Below are 19,244 nucleotides of genomic sequence, written 5' to 3' on the forward strand. Positions count from 1 at the left end.
TAACGCCCAATTTGTAAATTGGTGGTTTGACTTGCTGTAATAACGACTTGACTTGGACGAAAGTCATTTTAAAGTGACTTGTTTACAACACTGGTATTCGCCAGTAATTTAGTATCAAAACAAGGGCTTACCTCCTCCGATAACCATGGTGCTTGTTTTCTGAACAGTCTGTCCAGGTACGTTGACAGTTTCGAAGCTGACCTTGGAAGTTTCGGACAATGACACATCGACTGGCACCTTCATCTCGCCAAACTGGTTCTTCAGAGTTGTCTAAAAACAAGCAGTAATAGGCTAAACCAGCTCAAGAAGTTGTTTTATGGTGGCTGCGGAGTCGGTAAAAACAACTCGAGGCCGGCCAAAAAAATCCAACTTCTGCCGACTCCCTAGTGCCTAGTTCAGGGGTGGGCAAATGTATTCAATGAAAGAGCCATTTGCAGAAAATACAAGTACCAGAGAGCCTCAATTATTTCAATACAAAAACGTAAATAATCAAGTTCGGCAATAATAACATAATCCTAATAAAACAAAACGGTAATAATTAAACAATATTAATAACGGCAATAACAAAATTACACGCACAATATTTATCAATATCAGTCTTTTGTTTGATTTGCTAATCTCTGAAACCTTAGGAATAAAAACTCTTCGGATTCTATGTCTAGTGTTACGTCATAAACAAAATTCTGGCCTAACTAAAGAAACGAAAAAGAGAGAAACGTTCATAAACGGTATCTTGGTAGCCTTTACATTTTTTGGGGGGACGATTCGACTAGAAGAGCCACAAAAAACATGCCGGCGAGCCGCAATTTGCCCACCCCTGGAATAGTTCATGTCCGACTCTATGTACAGCCTGTATTTTACACACTTACGTAACTAAACTATGGCAGATATTTAGACATCCACTCTTAAATAGGGGTTTCAAATAATTTATCCAATAACAATGCATATTCCAAAATATGCTATTTTAATACTCCACCATATGCTATTCCACATTTACAATTTCCAGTTTGCGGCCTTATCACTTTAAAAATGTGCTACTTCGTATGCGCACGTCGGACTCGACAAGTCCCGAGTCAGACTCCAGCGAAATAGCTTTTAACAAAAAATGTGTTGTGATTTATATTCCACAAAAAATTAGGCGGTATTAGCCAATTTGAAGAAACATTCTGCGCTTTCGTCAAACGTAGCACAAAATATTACCAATCTTGCTTTAATTACATAGTTAACTTGACTATAGCTCCGACGTGATTTTATGATTAATAGACAATGTTGGTCAACTAAATGGATTTGATAGTGGTAGTCCCTAATACACCGAATGCCTTCAGGTACGGTAAGCTTACCAAAATTAGTCAGCTTGATCAGGATTTTTATGCATGCAAGGTCAGGTTAAACAACTAGCCTGTGGTGAGGTTCGAACTCACGACCTCGGCCATACTGGGACCTTCGCTCTACCAAGTAAGCTGCAAAGGCTCACAGAGAAGCGAGTCGAGAAACAGCAATACCCCAATGCTTGCTAGTTGCTACATTATGTTAGTGCAGGGGTCGGCAACCTTTTTCTAGTCGCGGGCCAAAACCAAACTCAGAAAGGTCTCTGCGGGCCGCACAAAATGATAACTAAGAATTGTGTTATTTTCATGTGAAAACAATTGTGAATCAGCCGGATTTCGGATCGTAATAACATTTAAGAAGGCTGTAAAGTGTTGGGCAAAGAGCGAAAAAAAGCGTTTGTTTGGTTTAAATGTCGAGTTGACACGTCGTCATCCATACTACTAACGAAAAGTGTTATTAAACTAGTTTTAGGTAACGTGCTCACGTTTAAAATTAATCTAGCTGAGTGTTGGCACACCTGGCGAGCGAAGCGAGCGCAATTTTTTTGGTATACCGGTATTTCTTTTAAATTTCTTGCAAGTTTTTATTACATTGCCGAAAATAAAAAAAATGTTAAAAAATATACGTCCAACATTTTGAATACGTTTTCCGTGACGCACTTGGCTGTCTTACACAGCGGAACGGTAAAGAAGCGCTGATCTAGGTGAAAAGACAACATCAAAACGTAAACAAACCGGACGTAGAATGATGTCGCGCGGAGAGCGAAAAATTTTCGCACTTACGTAGTTAAAATAGTCAAAAAGTATGTGAAACGGACTCGTGTCTTATTTGTCAAGAAGGCGGCGGGCCGGGCCGTAGGTTGCCGACCCCTGTGTTAGTGCAAGCAACTTCATATTGAAGGAGTTCTACAGTGCCAAATACCTGCAAACCAATTACTTTTCAACATTTTACATTCTTTATTCCCAGACCAACCTCATACGTTCCACAGTCTTCAGCTTGGAACGAGGCGATGGTCAGTTTAGTCTCACTGTTGCTGGATTCAATCTGGTACCGTCCGGAAGAAACTGGTTTGCCGTTGAACTTCCACGATGCTGTTATCGGGGAAGCCCCACTGAACGGAACCCTCAGGACCATCGGGGAACCTTTGGATAAATTACGTAAAAAGCTTATTTATCGTCTATAACTGTTTTTAATGGACTACAGCCTTAAGATCGAAATAAAAACAAACTTAACGTCGGAAAAAGCATAGTTTAGATTAGAATAAGGCCAAATTAGATATAATACCAAATAGTGGTAATACCTTCTAAATCGGAGTAATCTAAATCCGTCGGAATTAGATCTAAATTGTCAGAATCGTGCCTAAACAACACTTTACCTAACTCCAATGCCAGACTCTTAAATTCATCACTACCTCGCCTTATAATTTCAACCCTAACCCATTTTCTAACCCCACCTATTACCAACTAATCACCCCAAACAAGGCTAAAAATCCGTCGCCAAAACAGCGGCGCCCTAACGGCTATGGTGTCCCAATGTTGACACCAAAACGGCCGATATCTGACCGCCGCCCCCCGATCGTCCAATACCCTTTCCCTAACGTTTCAGACGTTATTTTTGGCCATTTCGGCCTTATTCCGATGAAGTTAGGCCTTATTGCGAAAAGTTCAGGTCTTATCCTGTCGTGAATATTACTGCGTATTTGGATGTATAATGTCGTTGGTCTTAACACTGTGGTATTTATAGATTATTCTGCTTTAGGTATTGTTGCTTTTTATAATAGAAAAAAGAAACGATTAGTGACGAAACGCTCCGAAAGGCGAAAGTTTAACGTTTTGCATTTCTTTGTCTTTTGATTTTGCGGCTGCTTTAAATAGCATTCGAAAAAGGGAGCTTTTAACAGCATTCGGAAAGTTAAACCTGGCCTTAGCGCTTTGTACTTTTTTGCTTAAATTATTTATACAAAGTGTTTCCCAGACGTTTATTTAGTAACAAAGTGTACATTTAACTATAGGCCTATTGACAAATCGTTTTACCTATTTTAAGTTGTCCCAAGGCTTCGGCGCTTTTCTGGAATTCTTCTGGATCGATAGATGGAGGTTCTAAAGAAATGTAAGAAGCAAAGTTGAAAAAGCGGTTGCAGATTTTTATGCTGACAATATAAATCACGTTGTAATGTTTTTCTAAGGTAAGATTTTCACCAAATTTTTACAAAGAGATTATCTCAAAAATATGTGAGAGTTTTTTCGGACGATTGACGACTGACAGTCTGACACAAAGGCTGCACTCATCGGAGGTAAAACTTAGAAATGGAATATAACCGTTAAAACATTTACCCTTGGATATAACCTCTGGGGTAATTTAAAACCAAAAAGTCATATAGTGGTTGGTAGATTTTCATGCTGGCAGTAAGTTTGCTTTTAAATACTACCAAGCGTTTGTTTGGAGAAATTTTTGTTAGTGTTTTTAATCAATTCTTTAGACAAATTTAATTTGACCAAAAGAGTGGATACCAATAATATATACCTATAGGTAGGTTATGCACGGATCTGGAATGTAGCTTAATAATAACGAATGTTAAAGCAAATTAGGTCGAGTAGATCAACAACGTGTTTAATAATCTGTTTAAGATATTCTTGAAAGTTCACATTCCTGTGTGATGGTAAAATGAATGCGTTTTTGTATCATGATAACTGAAACCATATGATCAGCGGCGTTTAACCTATGTGGAACTAATTACCAGTGTTATAATGACTAAAGTAAAAGAGCATTGAGTTGCTTGTATACCCAGTGAACAAATGGGTGTCGAAACGTATTTATTCAGATTATGTCGGTTTACTCTACCCATTTGGCTTTGACATCACTATTATTTTGGCTTTTGTTTCAAAAGGTTTTACTGCTTTCATCTACTTTATATTAGTACCTACTTAACGGTTTAAACTTTAAAGCAACAAAATTAAAATGATTTGAAAATGAATGAAACAAAATACAAAGTTTTGAAAATTCTTACGAACCACCACCAAACAAAAACCTCAACAACTAATAATGTACCAAAACTCCTGAAAACACTGAAGAAGCAAGAAAAGGGAGCATTCCACCTGTGACAATGAGTTGAAATGGGACCTCCACCCCTCCAGTGTTGGTCTTGAACACAATCTTCCCTTCATCTTCTTTTTTGGTGCCGCTTATCACGAGTGTATGCTCGCCTCCTGATTGGCTGATCACTATTCTCTTCCCATCGTGTTGCATTGTGGAACCATTCTGGGTAAAGACAAAATGTTTTTTTGAATGTTTTGCAACGCATTAGTCCTGTATTAAAACTGTACTACTGTTTGGCAATATATATGATTTAAAAATGAAAACTATTATATATCAGTTTCAAAAAAAAAGTTATGAAAAAATAATAGTTATCGAAAATAAATGAGGAAAAACATTCTGGTTAAAGTAGAATGCTTTTTTAGAATTTTCTGCAGCGTTTTATTTTTAAATGCACCTAGATCGCGTTTGTGCTAGGCTCAACCTTTTTCGTTCGCATACCACCTATAGTGCAATGGTTTCCAACCTGTGAGTCTGAAGTCATCATGAAAACCACAAATTTTAGTTCTACTAACTAATTAATTTTTTGTGTGAAAAAGTAGGAATTATGCTTATGATGTAATAAAAATATTAAAGCCCATACAGAAGTAGGTATCATTTTTATTAAAGCCCATACAGAAGTGGGTATCATTTTGAACGTTTCGAATAAATATTTATTCATTTTCAACATATTATAGTACCTCCTACTTCTGTATGGGCTTTGATAATCTTATTACGTCTTACTACATCCTCCAACCATCATGCCATATACTTATGATGGTTTCAATAATACTACACGTAGGCTACATTGTAATTCGATTAAACACCAAAGAGCAGCGGTCGATGAGAACGATTAATCGAATGACAATGCACGTGTAACAATATTAAGTCACCATTAAATATAATAAAGAAATCTAAAAAATAACTCAAAATAACACCTGAAAAGGCTTCGCGAACCAATACCGGGACGCTTGCCACAGTTTTTGAGAACTTTTTTACACGCCCCAAACCTATTTTTGGTTTATTTAAACCAGGGACAGCATAAAATTTTCAGAAACATTAAGGAGACTTAAGAAACCAGCTGTTTCCGGCCGAACTCATGCGCAAATATAAAGTTAAATCAAGTCTGATAGATTCGAGAAGAAGTCAAAACGTTTTTTCAATTATTCTTTATTTTTTGACAATATTACTTCATTTAAATTAGGCTTTGATGGGCCCTAAACAATTAGTCTACGTACCCCAAAATGCCACGGACCCCAGTTTAAGGACCTCTGCCTTAGCGGCTACCACAGGCCTGCAGCTACTAACAGTGTTTTTAGGGTGATTTTAGGAACCTAAATGGTGTCTTCAATTTCTCAAATGTTTTCTCAAAATATGGCTTAATTCTGTAAATACAGCAGATAGTTAGCACTTGGTAATTTGATTAAACAGCTGTAGTCATTTAAATGTCTTAAGAACTCCTGTTCTAAAACTACAGCTATAGCCGTGCTACTTCAAATCTTCTTGATGTTCACCAAAGTACAACCTTAACAAACTGCTAGTTGCTAAAATTTTCATTATTAAGTGAAAAAGTTCTTACCCCGACCCATACGCCCTGGTATGATGCATCTGGAAGCTCACAAGAGAAGGTAGCCTTGCCACCCTTTGACACAACTATTTCCGACATCTTTCAAGCACCAATTCCGCTAGCGCTAAAAAACAACAAAGAAGAAAAAATAAAAAACAAGTAATTTCGACAGAAAACAACAAAAATAATTGAAAACCTGTAATTCGGAAAAGACATGCAATTAAATCTGGACATTAAACCTTTAATTTTTAAAACCAACAGTTTTCACAACCTACGGCTTTCTGCAAAGTACCTTTTTAGCAAACCTATTTTGTTGTCTCTTAACTACTTGTTCAGCGACTTTTTATAATTTGACTTCTGCTAAATTATTTTTCAGAAACTTTACATAGTTTGACTTCTGTTAGAATTGTTAGATACATAACAGACCAATAAATGTATTTTCTAATGTAAAGACAACAAATATCGTTTTTATGCTAATAGTTGCAAATATTTTATTGCCTAATACTAAAAAGGGTAACATTCAAACTTTAAAATGTAGTGCAAGGCGACATTAAAGAACTATATACAAAGCTGTCAATCACCTCCAAAGTCTGTACTTTGTTGAAATTAGCAGTAAACAAAGAATAAATAATGCATTAGACCTATGTACATCACTTTTAAAGCAAATTACACTTCAAAGTTCAAACTATGCAAACACCGGATTAGGATTTTTGGATCTCTAAGTTTTATGATTGTTTTTCAAAAGGGCTAGTTTATGACGTAACAAAACCTGTAGTCTAATAATAACGTTCTGAATAACTCTTTATCATCCACTAAAAATGCCTAAATGCTTCAACCAAGCATAATTAGAACTGCAAATGGTTAATTTTCTTCAGATTAGCTCGACTGACATGATAGACTCAGATTCCTAAATAACAGCCTTACTGAACAGTTTTTGGCATTTTGTAAAATAACGGCTTAAGGTTGTTTTTAACGAATATAAGAGCCAATACAGAAGTCGGTTTGAACGTTTTGAATAACACATTTTTCATTTTCAACAGACCAAGTTATTCGAAATGTTCACAAAATGCTTTTTACTTCTGTATGGGCTTTAATATTCATTCTCCATCTAACTACAACTTCCAGTCATTATCTTCAGATTTGTTCAAAACGTTTACAAAATGCTTCCTACTTCTGTATAGGATTTGATCTTCGTTGTAAGTTTAAGGCAATTTACTTAGATTACATACCACCTAATACAAGATAAGACACCGGTATAAACGACTATAGCCTGTTCAGTCGATTACGGGTGAAACGGCGTAAGGGTCTTCTATGACTAAAAAAGGCAAGCCGTCTGTCTCCCAGGAGAGCCTGGCTATTCTGGTAGCGCGACCCTTGGCATTGCAATACGCACAAGTTTGATGCACGCCTTCAGCTGATGAACGCTAGGCTTGTCTAGGCCAAAGCCTGCTTGGGTGAGGCTAAAGCTTTTCGTTTTCACTACTTTAATTGTGAGCTGGAACACTTTTGGGAGTAAGAAACCTCCCGCAGACAATTAATGTAAAAGAAAGATTCTTACTTTCGTTTCAGATGATCTTAAGACTCTTTATAAAAACAGATAAAACATAAAAAATTTACAGAAATATCTATTTCGCCTATAAGGCATCGTTTTTATTATTCATATAGAATCTATTTGGATCTAAATCTTTGATTTTATGCTTAATTAGTAGGGCGATTATTTTTTGACCTAAAAAATAAGAAATTTTGACAAATTTTGACCAGAAAATAATTTATTTTGACAAAATTTTGACCTGTTAGAAATACATTGCTTTTGATAACCTAGGCGTCGTTAATCACGCGTTTTTTATAACGTATATTGCTCTAATAAAGATATAATACGGTTAAAATGACTTCGAACATATATTAAAACTAAATTTTTTTGATAAAATGAACGATAAATTTCAAAATAACTGAACGACCAATTTCAAAATGCTTACTTTAGTTTAAAAGCGATTTATGTGCATTTTTATTCGATTTTGACTTGAAAATTTTAGACATAACGTGTACATTTTGTAAAGTCAAAACATATTCGCCTTTTTATTCAGTTTTTATAAACAGTGTTAAGATCATTTTCAATTTTCTTGACAATAGGATTTATACCGTTTTGTTTTTTACTTATGTTAAAAGAATAACAAGTGATTCAGGTCTTTTTCTTGAATATATCCCTTTGCAATTGCAGTTCTACACGTGTTGTTTTCCCTATGTTCAGATTTTATTTTGTTTACGTTTAAAAAATATAGACCGGTCTTAAGACGGTGGTAAAAATTTTTTTCGAAAAAATTATACGTAAATAAGTTTATTTTGGCGTTGAAGTTATCTGCCAGAAATTATTTGCTGACTAGCCTACGGCGGCGGCATTTATACTATTTTGTATTTATTATGTTCAAAATGTCAAGAGACAGGTTTAGTTCTTTGAAATAATGTTTTGAGTGTCTTGAATATAATTTGCTATAATTACAGGCATGCATCATAGGCGTAGCCAGGGGGGCCTGAGGGGCCATGGCCCCCACAAATTTATAAATATTTTACTCTTAATAATTTTTTTTTGTAGCATTTATGAGCAGTACCCCAACATTTGATCACAGGCATGCCATGACTTCAATTGTCATGCATTGTTACGTGAAAAACGATGTAGTTAATATAACATTTACTATACATTAATGTAGTTTCACTACTTTCAGACAGTTTTTGCTCTTTGAATGGTTTTTGAGTATTGCGTCAATACTAAGTCAGTTGCTGCTCGAAACGGTTTGCTAGCATTGTTATTTGGGTTCGTAACGGCAGCTAATACGAAACAAAAAATTCCAACTTGTTGCCCCCCAAAAAAAAATTTCGGCTGGCTACGCCACTGGCATGCATGCCGTTAACCTTTTTCGCGGCGACCCGATTACTTCAGAGTCTCAAAGTAATTTAAAAAAACTCTTTGCGACTGAAAGAAAATATAAAGGCGTTTTTTCTTACTTTGCGCAAATCAATAAGATCTTTGTAGTGAACTTAAAGAACACCACCAACCCAAAACTTGAACTAAATAGGACTAAAAGAACCGTGTGGTGTTTATAAGGTTACTTTGTATGACGTCACGTTTTTAGTTAACTTTATCTATAATTTTTGAGTTGAGGTAATTGACAAATTAAGTCACTGTTGTTAAATGACTTGACCTAACTCTTTTGAGAGAAATCACTTCACTTGACTGAAGTTATTTAAACAAATGACTTGATTTATACGTCAGTCATTTATGTAATTGACGTGACTTATATTTAGGTTTTCTAATTAAAATACTTTTTAGTAAAATTAGGTTATTTCAATCTTTGTATATGGCCGTATTTGTCTAATTCTAAATAGAGGAATCAGGTGGTATAAAGACAAATTGTATTTGAAGATGGTCCAAAGGTAAGAGTTTGAAGTGATTCTGTGTTTCTATTATTGACAGCGACCTCTAGTGTCGTCACAAGATCATTTCTCTCCTCGTGAAACCACAAAGATTTCAGATCCCTTCATTCCCAAAATGTTTGCCACGGCACTCTAGTGTGCCTCGAAAGATTGTCAAGTGTGCCGCGAAACGGGCAGTCGAACAACATTTACAGTTTTTATTAAAAACCGTGAAATATTAATATATATTCAAAACACTGCACCCATGAAGTAAGATCATTTCACTGAATCATTACCAGCAGAACAAGGCAGTTTTACTACAATGCACACTATGACGCAATAATGGAGGTTCAGTCAGTGTGATGCGTTCAGTTTGACGTACCAACAATTCCGTTACAAAAATAACTTAGAAAAGTATTAAAAATGAATGGGCTACTTGATGGAGTCTGTGCGGGCCACGTAAAAAGGTAGCGCGGGCCGTATGTTGCACGCCTCTGGTATAAAGACAAACTGTATTTGATTCTCGACAAGCTTTCGCACAACCGTGCTCATACTTTGACCTGATGAAGCACGGTTGTGCGAAAGCTTGTCGAGAATCAAATACAATTTGTCTTCATACAGTGCCACCTGACTCCTCCATTTAGGTTATTTCAGTTATTTATTAAATGAAATAAATATCAACTTTGAACTGATGAACCACGGTTGTGCGAAAGCTTATCAAAATTTAAATATAACGACTAAACAGTCACTTTTCAAGAAACGCGTTTTTATTATCAAACTGTGATCATAACGATCGGAGATTAGCACCGTGCAACATTTTACGTTTAAGATATTAAACACGGTAAATACTTTCTAACCGGGTTCTTTATATTTGTTCAACGAGAACCCCCTAAAATATTTTCGGGAGGTTTCTGGGTCTCCGTGGATTTTTATAGAATACATTAGAACAGTGTTTCTTAAACTGATGAATGGTTCACCCCAGTGTGAATAATATTGTTTCAGGGGTTAACCAACCAAAAGGGGTGAACAAGGGTGAACCGTCAGAAATAGATGATAGCTCTGCAGTAAATCGACTACTGAACTGTCGGTTTTTGGTGTTTTGTTGCTTATTGTAAAAGTGAAATTGGTTTGCACTGAGTGTTTAAGTACAAAATTTGGTGACTGTGTTTTGTGCTTTTGTAGCTTTCGATCTCTTGACTCGAGAAATTGTAGATTTTTAATGGTTAAACTTAGCTTGAGTTGATCTTAACATAAATCGAAACAACCTAAGTCATTTTGTGCTGAAGTCATATAGACGAGATAGTTTTATCATATAATTAGACAAGGGTGAATGAAATCTTGAGATAAATGCTAGGGGTGAACGAAACTAAAAAAGTTTAAGAAGCACTGCATCAGAAAACCACTTTAGAAACCTGCTGTTGTCAGTTTAACAAATATGAAAATTCTTGGAACCACTAAAAAAAGGTCCACGGACCCCAGTTTGAGAACCCCTGATCTGGGCATAAGGAAAAGGCAACAAATCAAAATGTGCAACAAATTAAAACCAAATGTTAAGTTTGTTTAGTGATTCACAACCTGGGGTTGCCTGGGGATTAGTGCTGTGCTATTTGCTTAAGGAAAATCACAAGTAAAAAAACAAAATAAACTGGAGGAAGTGACACATTTAGATTTTTTACCTTGGGCATAGAACGAGTATGAGATATATTGTTCAATTAAACAAAATATGACACATTTTTTCACATTTATGTTAAAACATTGATTAGTTGAATAATTATTTAAAAAAAAAAACAATTTATATTTGTTTCAAACTTAATTTACTTGAAAGAAACAACAAACTATTAACGGTTTCTAGGATTTACAATAGTCTTGACTTGAGAAAACACATGTTGAAACGAATATTACAATAGCACGAAAAAAAACAAAAATATAAAACAGCCAGTTCACAATTCAGCAGAAATTAACCACGTCGAAAACAAAATACAAAAAACCTACCAGTGGGTTTTAGATGTGAGCAATTAATTGCCTGATAATGTTAGGTAACCTGCCTGCCTCAAAAATACAAATTCAATTTTTATGCAAAAAAGAAACAACCTTTCAGCTCAATGTTTCAGGTTTAGAAATGGCAGTATTTAGAACAACTGTAGTTGTTTCTTTAGTTATTAAGTCTTTATTTTCAACAGAATTATCTTCGGTACTAGATGAAAATACTTTGTTGTTCAACAGTTTTGGAACTTTCTAAAAAAATATTAAATTAACTAAATAAATAAAAGAGCAATATTTAAATAAGTATTTGTATCTTAGCTATTGATATCTAAGAAAAGGTGTATTCACTACTTAATTTTTACTTTAGCTTTTTTTAATTTTCAGACCTAAGTTTAAATTACTTACTGGCAAAATAAGTAGATTTTCCTCTGAATTTAGACGTTTTAATGTTCCACTTATAGCTTCTTTGTGATGTAATGTTGTTGTCAATGCTACAGAAGAATTAACTTGTATATTTGAATTGTCACTTTCAATGTCGCTACAATTATCGGAGAAAAGTTGCGGTGGGTCCAAAGTTTTTGGTGACAATTCAAGTTCAAGTTTAATTTCACACTGTTCTGAACGCAAACTGTTTATTTCCACATTAGGGAGGGGTTCATTTTTCACCTTTTTCATGCCGTTACACAACTTTGAAATTATGCAGTTTGCAATTTTTTCTTGTGCTGCATTTTTTGTAATTTGACAATCGGAAGCATTATCAGTATTTTCAGACGAAGGCTCTTCAGCGACCTGATTGGAAACAATATTTTCAACATTTACAGGTTTTTCTACTGTTGTGGTATCACAGTTCTCTTTGTCACTTATCGCTTCGTTTGGTAGGTTTTCTATGATCGGTACAAAGTCGGGACGCTGACGACAAATGTATCTCATGAAAGGGTTGGATTGCAAATGCCTTCCTAGGTTGAACATCTGCAGAACAATTAAAACTTACCAAGCAGAATTCTTTAATTTAATAAAATGGTATTACAATGGCAATTACCTCTTGAATAGTAAGCTAACATTACAATCATTTATCAACAAGGTCACAAACTAATTCCAATAATAGATATATCACAATATAAATTAATAAACAAGAAATATAAATTAATGTTTGCAAAGGGACATTTTAATTTATATAAATAGCAATAAGGTAAGCAATTATTTCATTGTAGTTATAAATATGTGGTGATTCAAAAACAGAAAGCAATGTACAAGTATATTAATTAAACATATTTGTTGTACTGGTATGCAATGTATATCTCCCTAAAACTTAGTACAATAGTTCTATTTATTTCCTAATGTCTGCTTGAAAAGAAGAATAGAATTAGATGACAAATGTTGAAAAAAATTCATATAAAAATGTTGGTTAAAAATAATAAAAACAAACTTACACTTTGAAGATGTTCTTTTGTCATCATTTGGACTCCATGAACTTTTCCAGTGTAGATAAACTCGACAAAACATTCCAACGTCAAACGAGATGTTAAAACTTGAAGCGAATGTTGGTCCATTCCCTTCAAATTAAAACCCATAGCAGGAACAACAAAAAGACAGTATTTTTATCAAATATATTTCAAAGTTTACAACTCTAGCACATTTTGGGACTACAATTATTTCATTATACATTTTTTTAAGATAAAGAACTATATTAAAACAACAAGAATTTGTCAAAGGTGGGCTATGCCTTGCTACATTTACAATTTATAAGCGTAACATCAAAAAAGGTCATATATATATATATATATATATGTATGGATTAAATCACACATATCTCTCAAGTTTAAGAATATCGTGACCTCTGCTTTTATATGTTGGAGTTGCGTTACCTTATCTTTGACCAGATGGGAAACAGCAGCCAATAAACACTTGTGGACAGGATACGAGACGCTGACACCTTTGTCCACTGCAACCAGCGTAAAATCACAAAATGAACTCTCGAAGCGTTGTTGCAACAATGCCTGCATTATTGCAGCACAGTGCAGTACATCAATCTAAAAATATATCTAGGATTGCAGACCAGAGCCCAAGCTTTTGCAAAAACATGAGATTTTCTTTTTGCATTGGGTTGTAACTTTTAAAGTACACGTCAAATATTTTAACATTTTAGGCTCACCTGAACTGAAACGTTTCCCATCAGATCAAACAAACTCATTTCACTTTCCATAACGACAGTTTTCGTGCGAATTATTTGAAAGTTTACTTTTGTGTTTAAAATGTTTAAAAATATATTGAAGCAAGCCAAGACCGGAAGAACGTCAAGAAGCTAATCAGGTGTTTCGAAAATGCATGTAAAACGTTCACGCTTCGCTTGAGTGAGTTTTAAAACGTCCTTGTAAACTTCAAGTTTTTATAAGAAATAAATTAAATGAGAATTTTTACCGGGGCTTTCCCAAAATTAATCGCGCGCACAAAAATAAATCATATTTATGTGGCACAAAGTTTTTGGAATTTAAATCAAAAACTTACTCAAATGAAACCCAGAAAAATATTCCGTGACTTCTGTGGGGTTTTGTATGTGTGAAAGCAGGGGTGCAATCATTTCTCGACGGAAAAAGGGAGAGAATAAATGAAGGTCAGATGAAAGCCCGCCTGCGAATGTTTTAATGATTATGGGGAAGACGATCTTTCTTCGTTCTTCAATTTCGTTTTCCACTTTAAATGTTTGTTTTTTTACGCAAAATGTCTCATTTGTTCTATTTTTATACAAAAATGTCGTTTATTATGCAAAAAATTAGTTTTTTCGGCAAAAATCTCTTTTTTTAGCTGAAGAAATTCAATTTTTGCTGTGCATTTATTACGCCTGGTGGTAAATATTGCTCCACGTTGTGACACAAGCCATATTTATTTTGTATTGTACGCAATTTGGCCAAATAAACACTTGAAGGTCCTAAACAGTTGCAAATTTCTTCAACAGCTGAAAAAAACCCTACTCCCCTACCTCAACGCCGACTTTACCCACTGCGCAGAACCAGAGGTTTTATTGAACTGCGCTCAAATAACGCGAAAAATCACAGCTGAAAGATACACAGTGGGGGAACAAATACAGAATAAAGAAAACACAGTGGGGATACATAAGACGAAATACGAGAAAAAACAAGCAACAACAATACAAATGAAAGCCGCGTTAATTGGACGAAGCTGCCAGCGTCAACTCTGCAGTTTTGCGAGCTCGCCGCCTGTCGCGCATTTTAACCAGCCAATCATCCAGCGGGATTTGCCCTGGCTCATTGGGGCAGTACGCCAGGCCGTAGTACTGCGAATGGCCGTTTATCTTTATAGCCGCTACCCCGCACTTTTTGCAGTCGTACTGCTTGCGAGGCAGCGCGGATGGTTCCGGGAGGCCCAGGCGGGCGGCCTCGGCCCATTGCTGCTTGCGGCGCCGGTAAAAGGTGGAGCGCGAAATGTATTTGCTCCCTGAAAAAATAGGAAACAGTTGCACGGTAAAAATGACTGAAGTTATGTCAAAAAAACTAACAGTTTTCAACCTTTCGTTTCAGGTTTATAAATTGCAATTTTTTTTGGACGACTGTAGTTGTTTCTTTAGTTGAAAATTGATTATTCCTCACAGCTTGGTCTTTGGTACTAGATGATAATGCTTCATTGTTCAACAGGTTTGGTACTTTCTAAAAATGAAATTTCAATTTTTCAAATAAAAGGACATCTTTAATTAATTAGTTAGCTGTAAGAATAACTATACTTATCGTTTGTTTTTAATACTATTTTTTACCATTTCAGTAAACTTTTATTTTAAACATACTTTAAATCGCTTACTGGCAAAACAAGTAGATTTTCCTCTGAATTTAGATGTTTTAATGTGTCACTTGTAGCTTCTTTGTGAGGTAATGTTGTTGTCTATGCTTCAGAAGAACCGACTTCATTAAGTTGTGTGTTTGAATTGTCAGTTTCATTGTCGCTACAATCATCCAAGACAAGTTGCGACGGGTCCAAAGCTTTAGAAATTGTAGTATTTAAAATAACTGAAGTTGTTTCTTTATTTGAAACTTCATTTTTCTCAACAGATTTGTCTTGGGTACTAGATGATAATACTTCATTGTTCAACAGTTTAGGAACTTTCTAAAAATAAAGTTTGAAAAAAAAACATTCCAATTTAATTTTTAACTAAAACTACAATATTAATTATTAGTTAGCTGTAAGAATAACTATACATATATAATATATGTATATCATTTGTTTGTAATACTAAATATTTTTACCATTTCAGTAAAAGTTTTTATAACTACTTTAATTACTTACTGGCAAAATAACCAAATTTTCCTCTGCATTTGCACGTTTCAATGTGTCAATTGTAGTTTCTTTGTGATGCAATGTTGTTGTCAGTGCTACGGAAGAACCGATTTCGACAACTTGAGTGTTTAAATTTCCACTTTCAATTTCGCTACATTTATCCGAGAAAAGTTGCGGCGGGTTCAACGTTTTAGAAATTGCAGTAGTATTTGGGACAACCGAAGTTGTTTCTTTATTTGAAAAGTAATTTTTCTCAACAGATTTGTCTTCACTACTAGATGATAATACTTCATTGTTGAACAACAGTTTTGAAACTTTCTGAAAATAAAATTTGAAAAAAAACTTCAATGTGTTAAATAAAATTAGTTTATTTATTTTAATAAAACAACCATAATTATTAAAGTAGTTGTATATAAGTTGTTCACATCTTTTACAAACTTTAGTTTTTAGACTTACTTTAAATTACTTACTGGCAAAATAACTAGATTTTTCTCTGAATTTGGACTTTTTAATGAGTCACTTGTAGTTTCTTTGTGAGGCAATGTTGCCATTGCTATAGAAGAACAAACTACGACAAGCTGTGGGTTTGAATTGTCAGTTTCAATGTCGCTACAATTATCTAAAAAAAGTTGCGGTGTGTCCAAAGTTTTAGGTGACAATTCAGGTTTGACTCCACATTGTTCAGAACGAACGCTGTCTACTTCCACAATAGAAAGGGTTTCTTTTTTTACCATTTTCATGCCGTTGCACAACTTTGAAATTATACAGTTTGCAATTTTCTCTTGTGCTGCTTTTTTCGTCATTTGACAATCAAAATTATTATCAGTCTCTTCAACTGAAGGCTTTTCAGCGACCTGATTCAAAACAATATTTTCAACATTTACAGGTTTCTCTACTGTTGTGGTATCACAGTTCTCTTTGTCACTTATCGCTTCGTTTGGTAGGATTTCTATGAGCGGTACAAAGTCGGGACGCTGACGGCAAATGTATCTCATGAAAGGGTTGGATTGCAAATGCCTTCCTAGGTTAAACATCTATAGAACAATTACAAATTACTCTTGAAAAAGAAATAAAAATACTCTTAAAAAATAAATAAAAATACTTTAAAAAAAGAAAGAAAAATACTATTAAAAAGAAATAAAATTACTCTTTTGAAAAGACAGAATATAATTAGATTACAAATCTTGAAAAACAAATCGTTTAAATAAGTAAGGTGGTACTCACATTTTGAAGATGTTTTTTGTCATCATTTGGACTCCATGAACTTTTCCAGTGTAGATAAACTCGACAAAACATTCCACGGCCAAACGAGAGGTTAAAACTTGAAGTGAATGTTGGTCCATTCCCTTAAAAAGTTAGAATTTACGATTTACCACAACTAAGGACTACAATTATTTAAATTTTTTGTAAAAATAAAACTAAAGAGCTATATTAGAAATTTGCAATTTATAATGCATGCAGATGTCTATGATGACTTAAGAACAGTGGTTCTTAACCCCTTGAGGTTCGACGCAGCTGTTTCAAGGGTTCAGCGAAAACGTCCACTGAAACATAAATGCGGTCATTTCAAGCTAAATTTGAATCTCTTTTATGTGCCAAGATGTCACATAAAAAAATTTAACATATATAAATGCAAGTTAATAATTAGATTATGTCTAGTTTCAGCTGCTAGGAGGAAGAAACTAATACTGAGCGAAAATTTGGTGGTTCGACAAATGCTTGCAGAATAACACAGGGGTTCGACAGGTTACCAAAGGTCAAGAACCACTGCTTTAGAACAAGATCACATGCACACCTGTATATAAATGGTTTATATTTTGGGGTCTTCAAGACAGTTTAAATTTGGTTAGGGTTGGGTATATCATTTAGGTTGGGGTTATTAAATTTAATTTCCTTTGCATTATTCTCAGGATTTACTCTCTAATCTAAAATTCAAATTACTTTGTTAGACTAGCAAAGTGAGGCTATTTGCCCAGCTAACAAAATAATACAATTAGTGAGTAAATCAGGAAGATAATGCAAAAGCTTGCTCGGGAGTGCAGACACCCCAGATTTTGCGCGGGGGAGACGATTTTGCAGCTTGAAATTGCGCGTCTGAAATAACATTTCCGCCCAAATTTGCGCGGCTTTAATAACGTTATTTGCAAAATTTGCACAGCTGAAAATCGAGCATCACACTGAAAACTATTTGCACGAGGAAAATTTTGCGTGTTTAAGCGATTTTTCGCGGCTGACCGCATTTAACGTTGATTTTACATGAAATGCGCGGCTATGACCGCGGCTGGTAAATTGCGCGGGGGACAAATCTAGGCCTTACTTTTCCAACCTGGCAACCTTTTCCGACCTTTCCAACTCCCATTAGTGATTATTTATCAATTTTAAATACTTTGTTGTCAAAAAACGACAAAAAGCCTCTTTCAATATTATATACTACTGAGCAAATTTGTTATTTCACATATCAAACTGAGTGTCCTACATATAACTCAATACCCATTTTGTAGCCACCAGGTTTAAAAAGGTTAGTGACCCCTGTTCTTTTATTAAAGTTGCGTTACCTTATCTTTGACCAGATGGGGCACAGCAGCCAATAAACACTTGTGGACAGGATATGACACGCTGACACCTTTGTCGACTGCAACCAGCGCAAAATCACAAAACGAACTCTCGAAACGTTGTTGCAACAATGCCTGCATTATTGCAGCACAGTGCAGTACATCAATCTAAAAAATAGCGCAAAAAACGAGAAAAATAAAAGAAAGTGTCTAAACAGGTCAGTAAATGATGTTTATCAAATGATTCATTTTTTTGCAATTTTTAAAGTTTGCAAATTACGTAATTAAAATGCTTAAACAATTTCGTACACCGGCCACAAATGCAGACTGGGTCCAAATCCAAAGTTACGACTAATATTCTAACATTTTTAGGTTTATCTGAACAGAAAGATTTCCCATCAAATCAAACAAACTCATTTCACTTTCCATAACGACAGTTTTCGTACAAATTACTTGAAAAATTACTTTTGTGTGTAAAATATAAAATAAAGCAACGTAAAACTGGAAGTACGTCAAGAAACCAATCAGGTGTTCCTAAAAATGCATGCTTAAGGTTGACGTGTCGCTTGAGTGAGTCTAAAACCTCCTTGTATACCTTAAGTTTTTATAAAGATAGAAATTTTAACAAGAACTTTTATCGGGGCTTTCCCTAAATTAAACGCGCGCACTAAAATGAAATCAGAATGTAAAAAAAAAACTTTTATTTTTAGTAGGTGAAAAAACTATTAAGTGACATTTGCAAGGTTATATTTATGTTGCATTGACAACTTTTATTTTGTATTTGCCAATTTAGCTGTAATAACGGAATTCCGAAAAAAAAAACTAGTTAAAAACGCTACACAAATTAAAATTTGAAGAACACTGATGTTCACTTTCTATGCAAAGGTGATTGGTCAAATTATCTTTCTCTTCGAAGCAGTTTAACAATTTCGATCAGAATGACAAATAACTTTACTATATCTTCACTTGATAATGGCGGGTATTACACAAAAACATAACGAGATATTTTGCCGAATTTTGCTACTATTTATCCCCAACAGCAATTTGAA

General features: G+C 34.7%; 3 protein-coding genes across 3 annotated transcripts in view; all 3 read right to left on the reverse strand.

The window, feature by feature from the left end:
- Nucleotides 1-6,094, reverse strand: part of LOC146158047 (immunoglobulin-like and fibronectin type III domain-containing protein 1) — a 31,115-nt gene extending 25,021 nt beyond the window's left edge. Inside the window, exons 1-5 of the mRNA XM_083383530.1 lie at nt 5,981-6,094; nt 4,425-4,587; nt 3,363-3,428; nt 2,302-2,471; nt 132-270 (exon numbers count right to left, since the gene is read on the reverse strand). Of these exons, the coding sequence (XP_083239656.1) occupies nt 132-270; nt 2,302-2,471; nt 3,363-3,428; nt 4,425-4,587; nt 5,981-6,067 (625 nt within the window). The 5' untranslated portion in view covers nt 6,068-6,094. The remainder of the gene's footprint in view (nt 1-131; nt 271-2,301; nt 2,472-3,362; nt 3,429-4,424; nt 4,588-5,980) is intronic.
- Nucleotides 6,095-10,473: 4,379 nt separating this feature from the next.
- On the reverse strand, nt 10,474-13,626 carry LOC146158048 (uncharacterized). The gene is made up of 5 exons (XM_083385674.1): nt 13,512-13,626; nt 13,225-13,389; nt 12,790-12,912; nt 11,765-12,328; nt 10,474-11,611 (listed from the first exon to the last, which is right to left on the reverse strand). The coding sequence occupies exons 1-5, from the start codon at nt 13,560-13,562 to the stop codon at nt 11,471-11,473; spliced, it is 1,044 nt and encodes a 347-aa protein (XP_083241800.1). The 5' UTR covers nt 13,563-13,626; the 3' UTR covers nt 10,474-11,470.
- Nucleotides 13,627-14,437: 811 nt separating this feature from the next.
- LOC146158049 (uncharacterized) lies at nt 14,438-18,305 on the reverse strand. Its single transcript, XM_083384588.1, has 7 exons — nt 18,199-18,305; nt 16,868-16,989; nt 16,114-16,677; nt 15,653-15,961; nt 15,170-15,472; nt 14,884-15,021; nt 14,438-14,812 (listed from the first exon to the last, which is right to left on the reverse strand). The coding sequence occupies exons 2-5, from the start codon at nt 16,937-16,939 to the stop codon at nt 15,251-15,253; spliced, it is 1,167 nt and encodes a 388-aa protein (XP_083240714.1). The 5' UTR covers nt 16,940-16,989; nt 18,199-18,305; the 3' UTR covers nt 14,438-14,812; nt 14,884-15,021; nt 15,170-15,250.
- Between the last annotated feature and the right edge of the window lie 939 nt (nt 18,306-19,244).

This window comes from Ascidiella aspersa, chromosome 3 (assembly GCF_963924565.1).
Source record: "Ascidiella aspersa chromosome 3, kaAscAspe10.2, whole genome shotgun sequence".
In the NCBI taxonomy this organism is placed as follows: Eukaryota; Metazoa; Chordata; class Ascidiacea; order Phlebobranchia; family Ascidiidae; genus Ascidiella; species Ascidiella aspersa.

Bases quoted from the DNA above. Each gene is read 5' to 3' on its own strand.
- LOC146158048 (XM_083385674.1), bottom strand. From the start codon at position 13,562: ATGGAAAGTGAAATGAGTTTGTTTGATCTGATGGGAAACGTTTCAGTT. The intron at 13,390-13,511 runs GTGAGCCTAAAA...ATATATTTTTAG, and splicing joins TGGGAAACGTTTCAGTTCAG to ATTGATGTACTGCACTGTGC. The intron at 12,329-12,789 runs GTAAGTTTGTTT...ATTGTTCTGCAG, and splicing joins CAAAAGAACATCTTCAAAGT to ATGTTCAACCTAGGAAGGCA.
- LOC146158049 (XM_083384588.1), bottom strand. From the start codon at position 16,939: ATGTTTTGTCGAGTTTATCTACACTGGAAAAGTTCATGGAGTCCAAAT. The intron at 15,962-16,113 runs GTAAGTAATTTA...TTTTATTTTCAG, and splicing joins AAAATCTAGTTATTTTGCCA to AAAGTTTCAAAACTGTTGTT. The intron at 15,473-15,652 runs GTAAGTAATTAA...CTTTATTTTTAG, and splicing joins AAAATTTGGTTATTTTGCCA to AAAGTTCCTAAACTGTTGAA.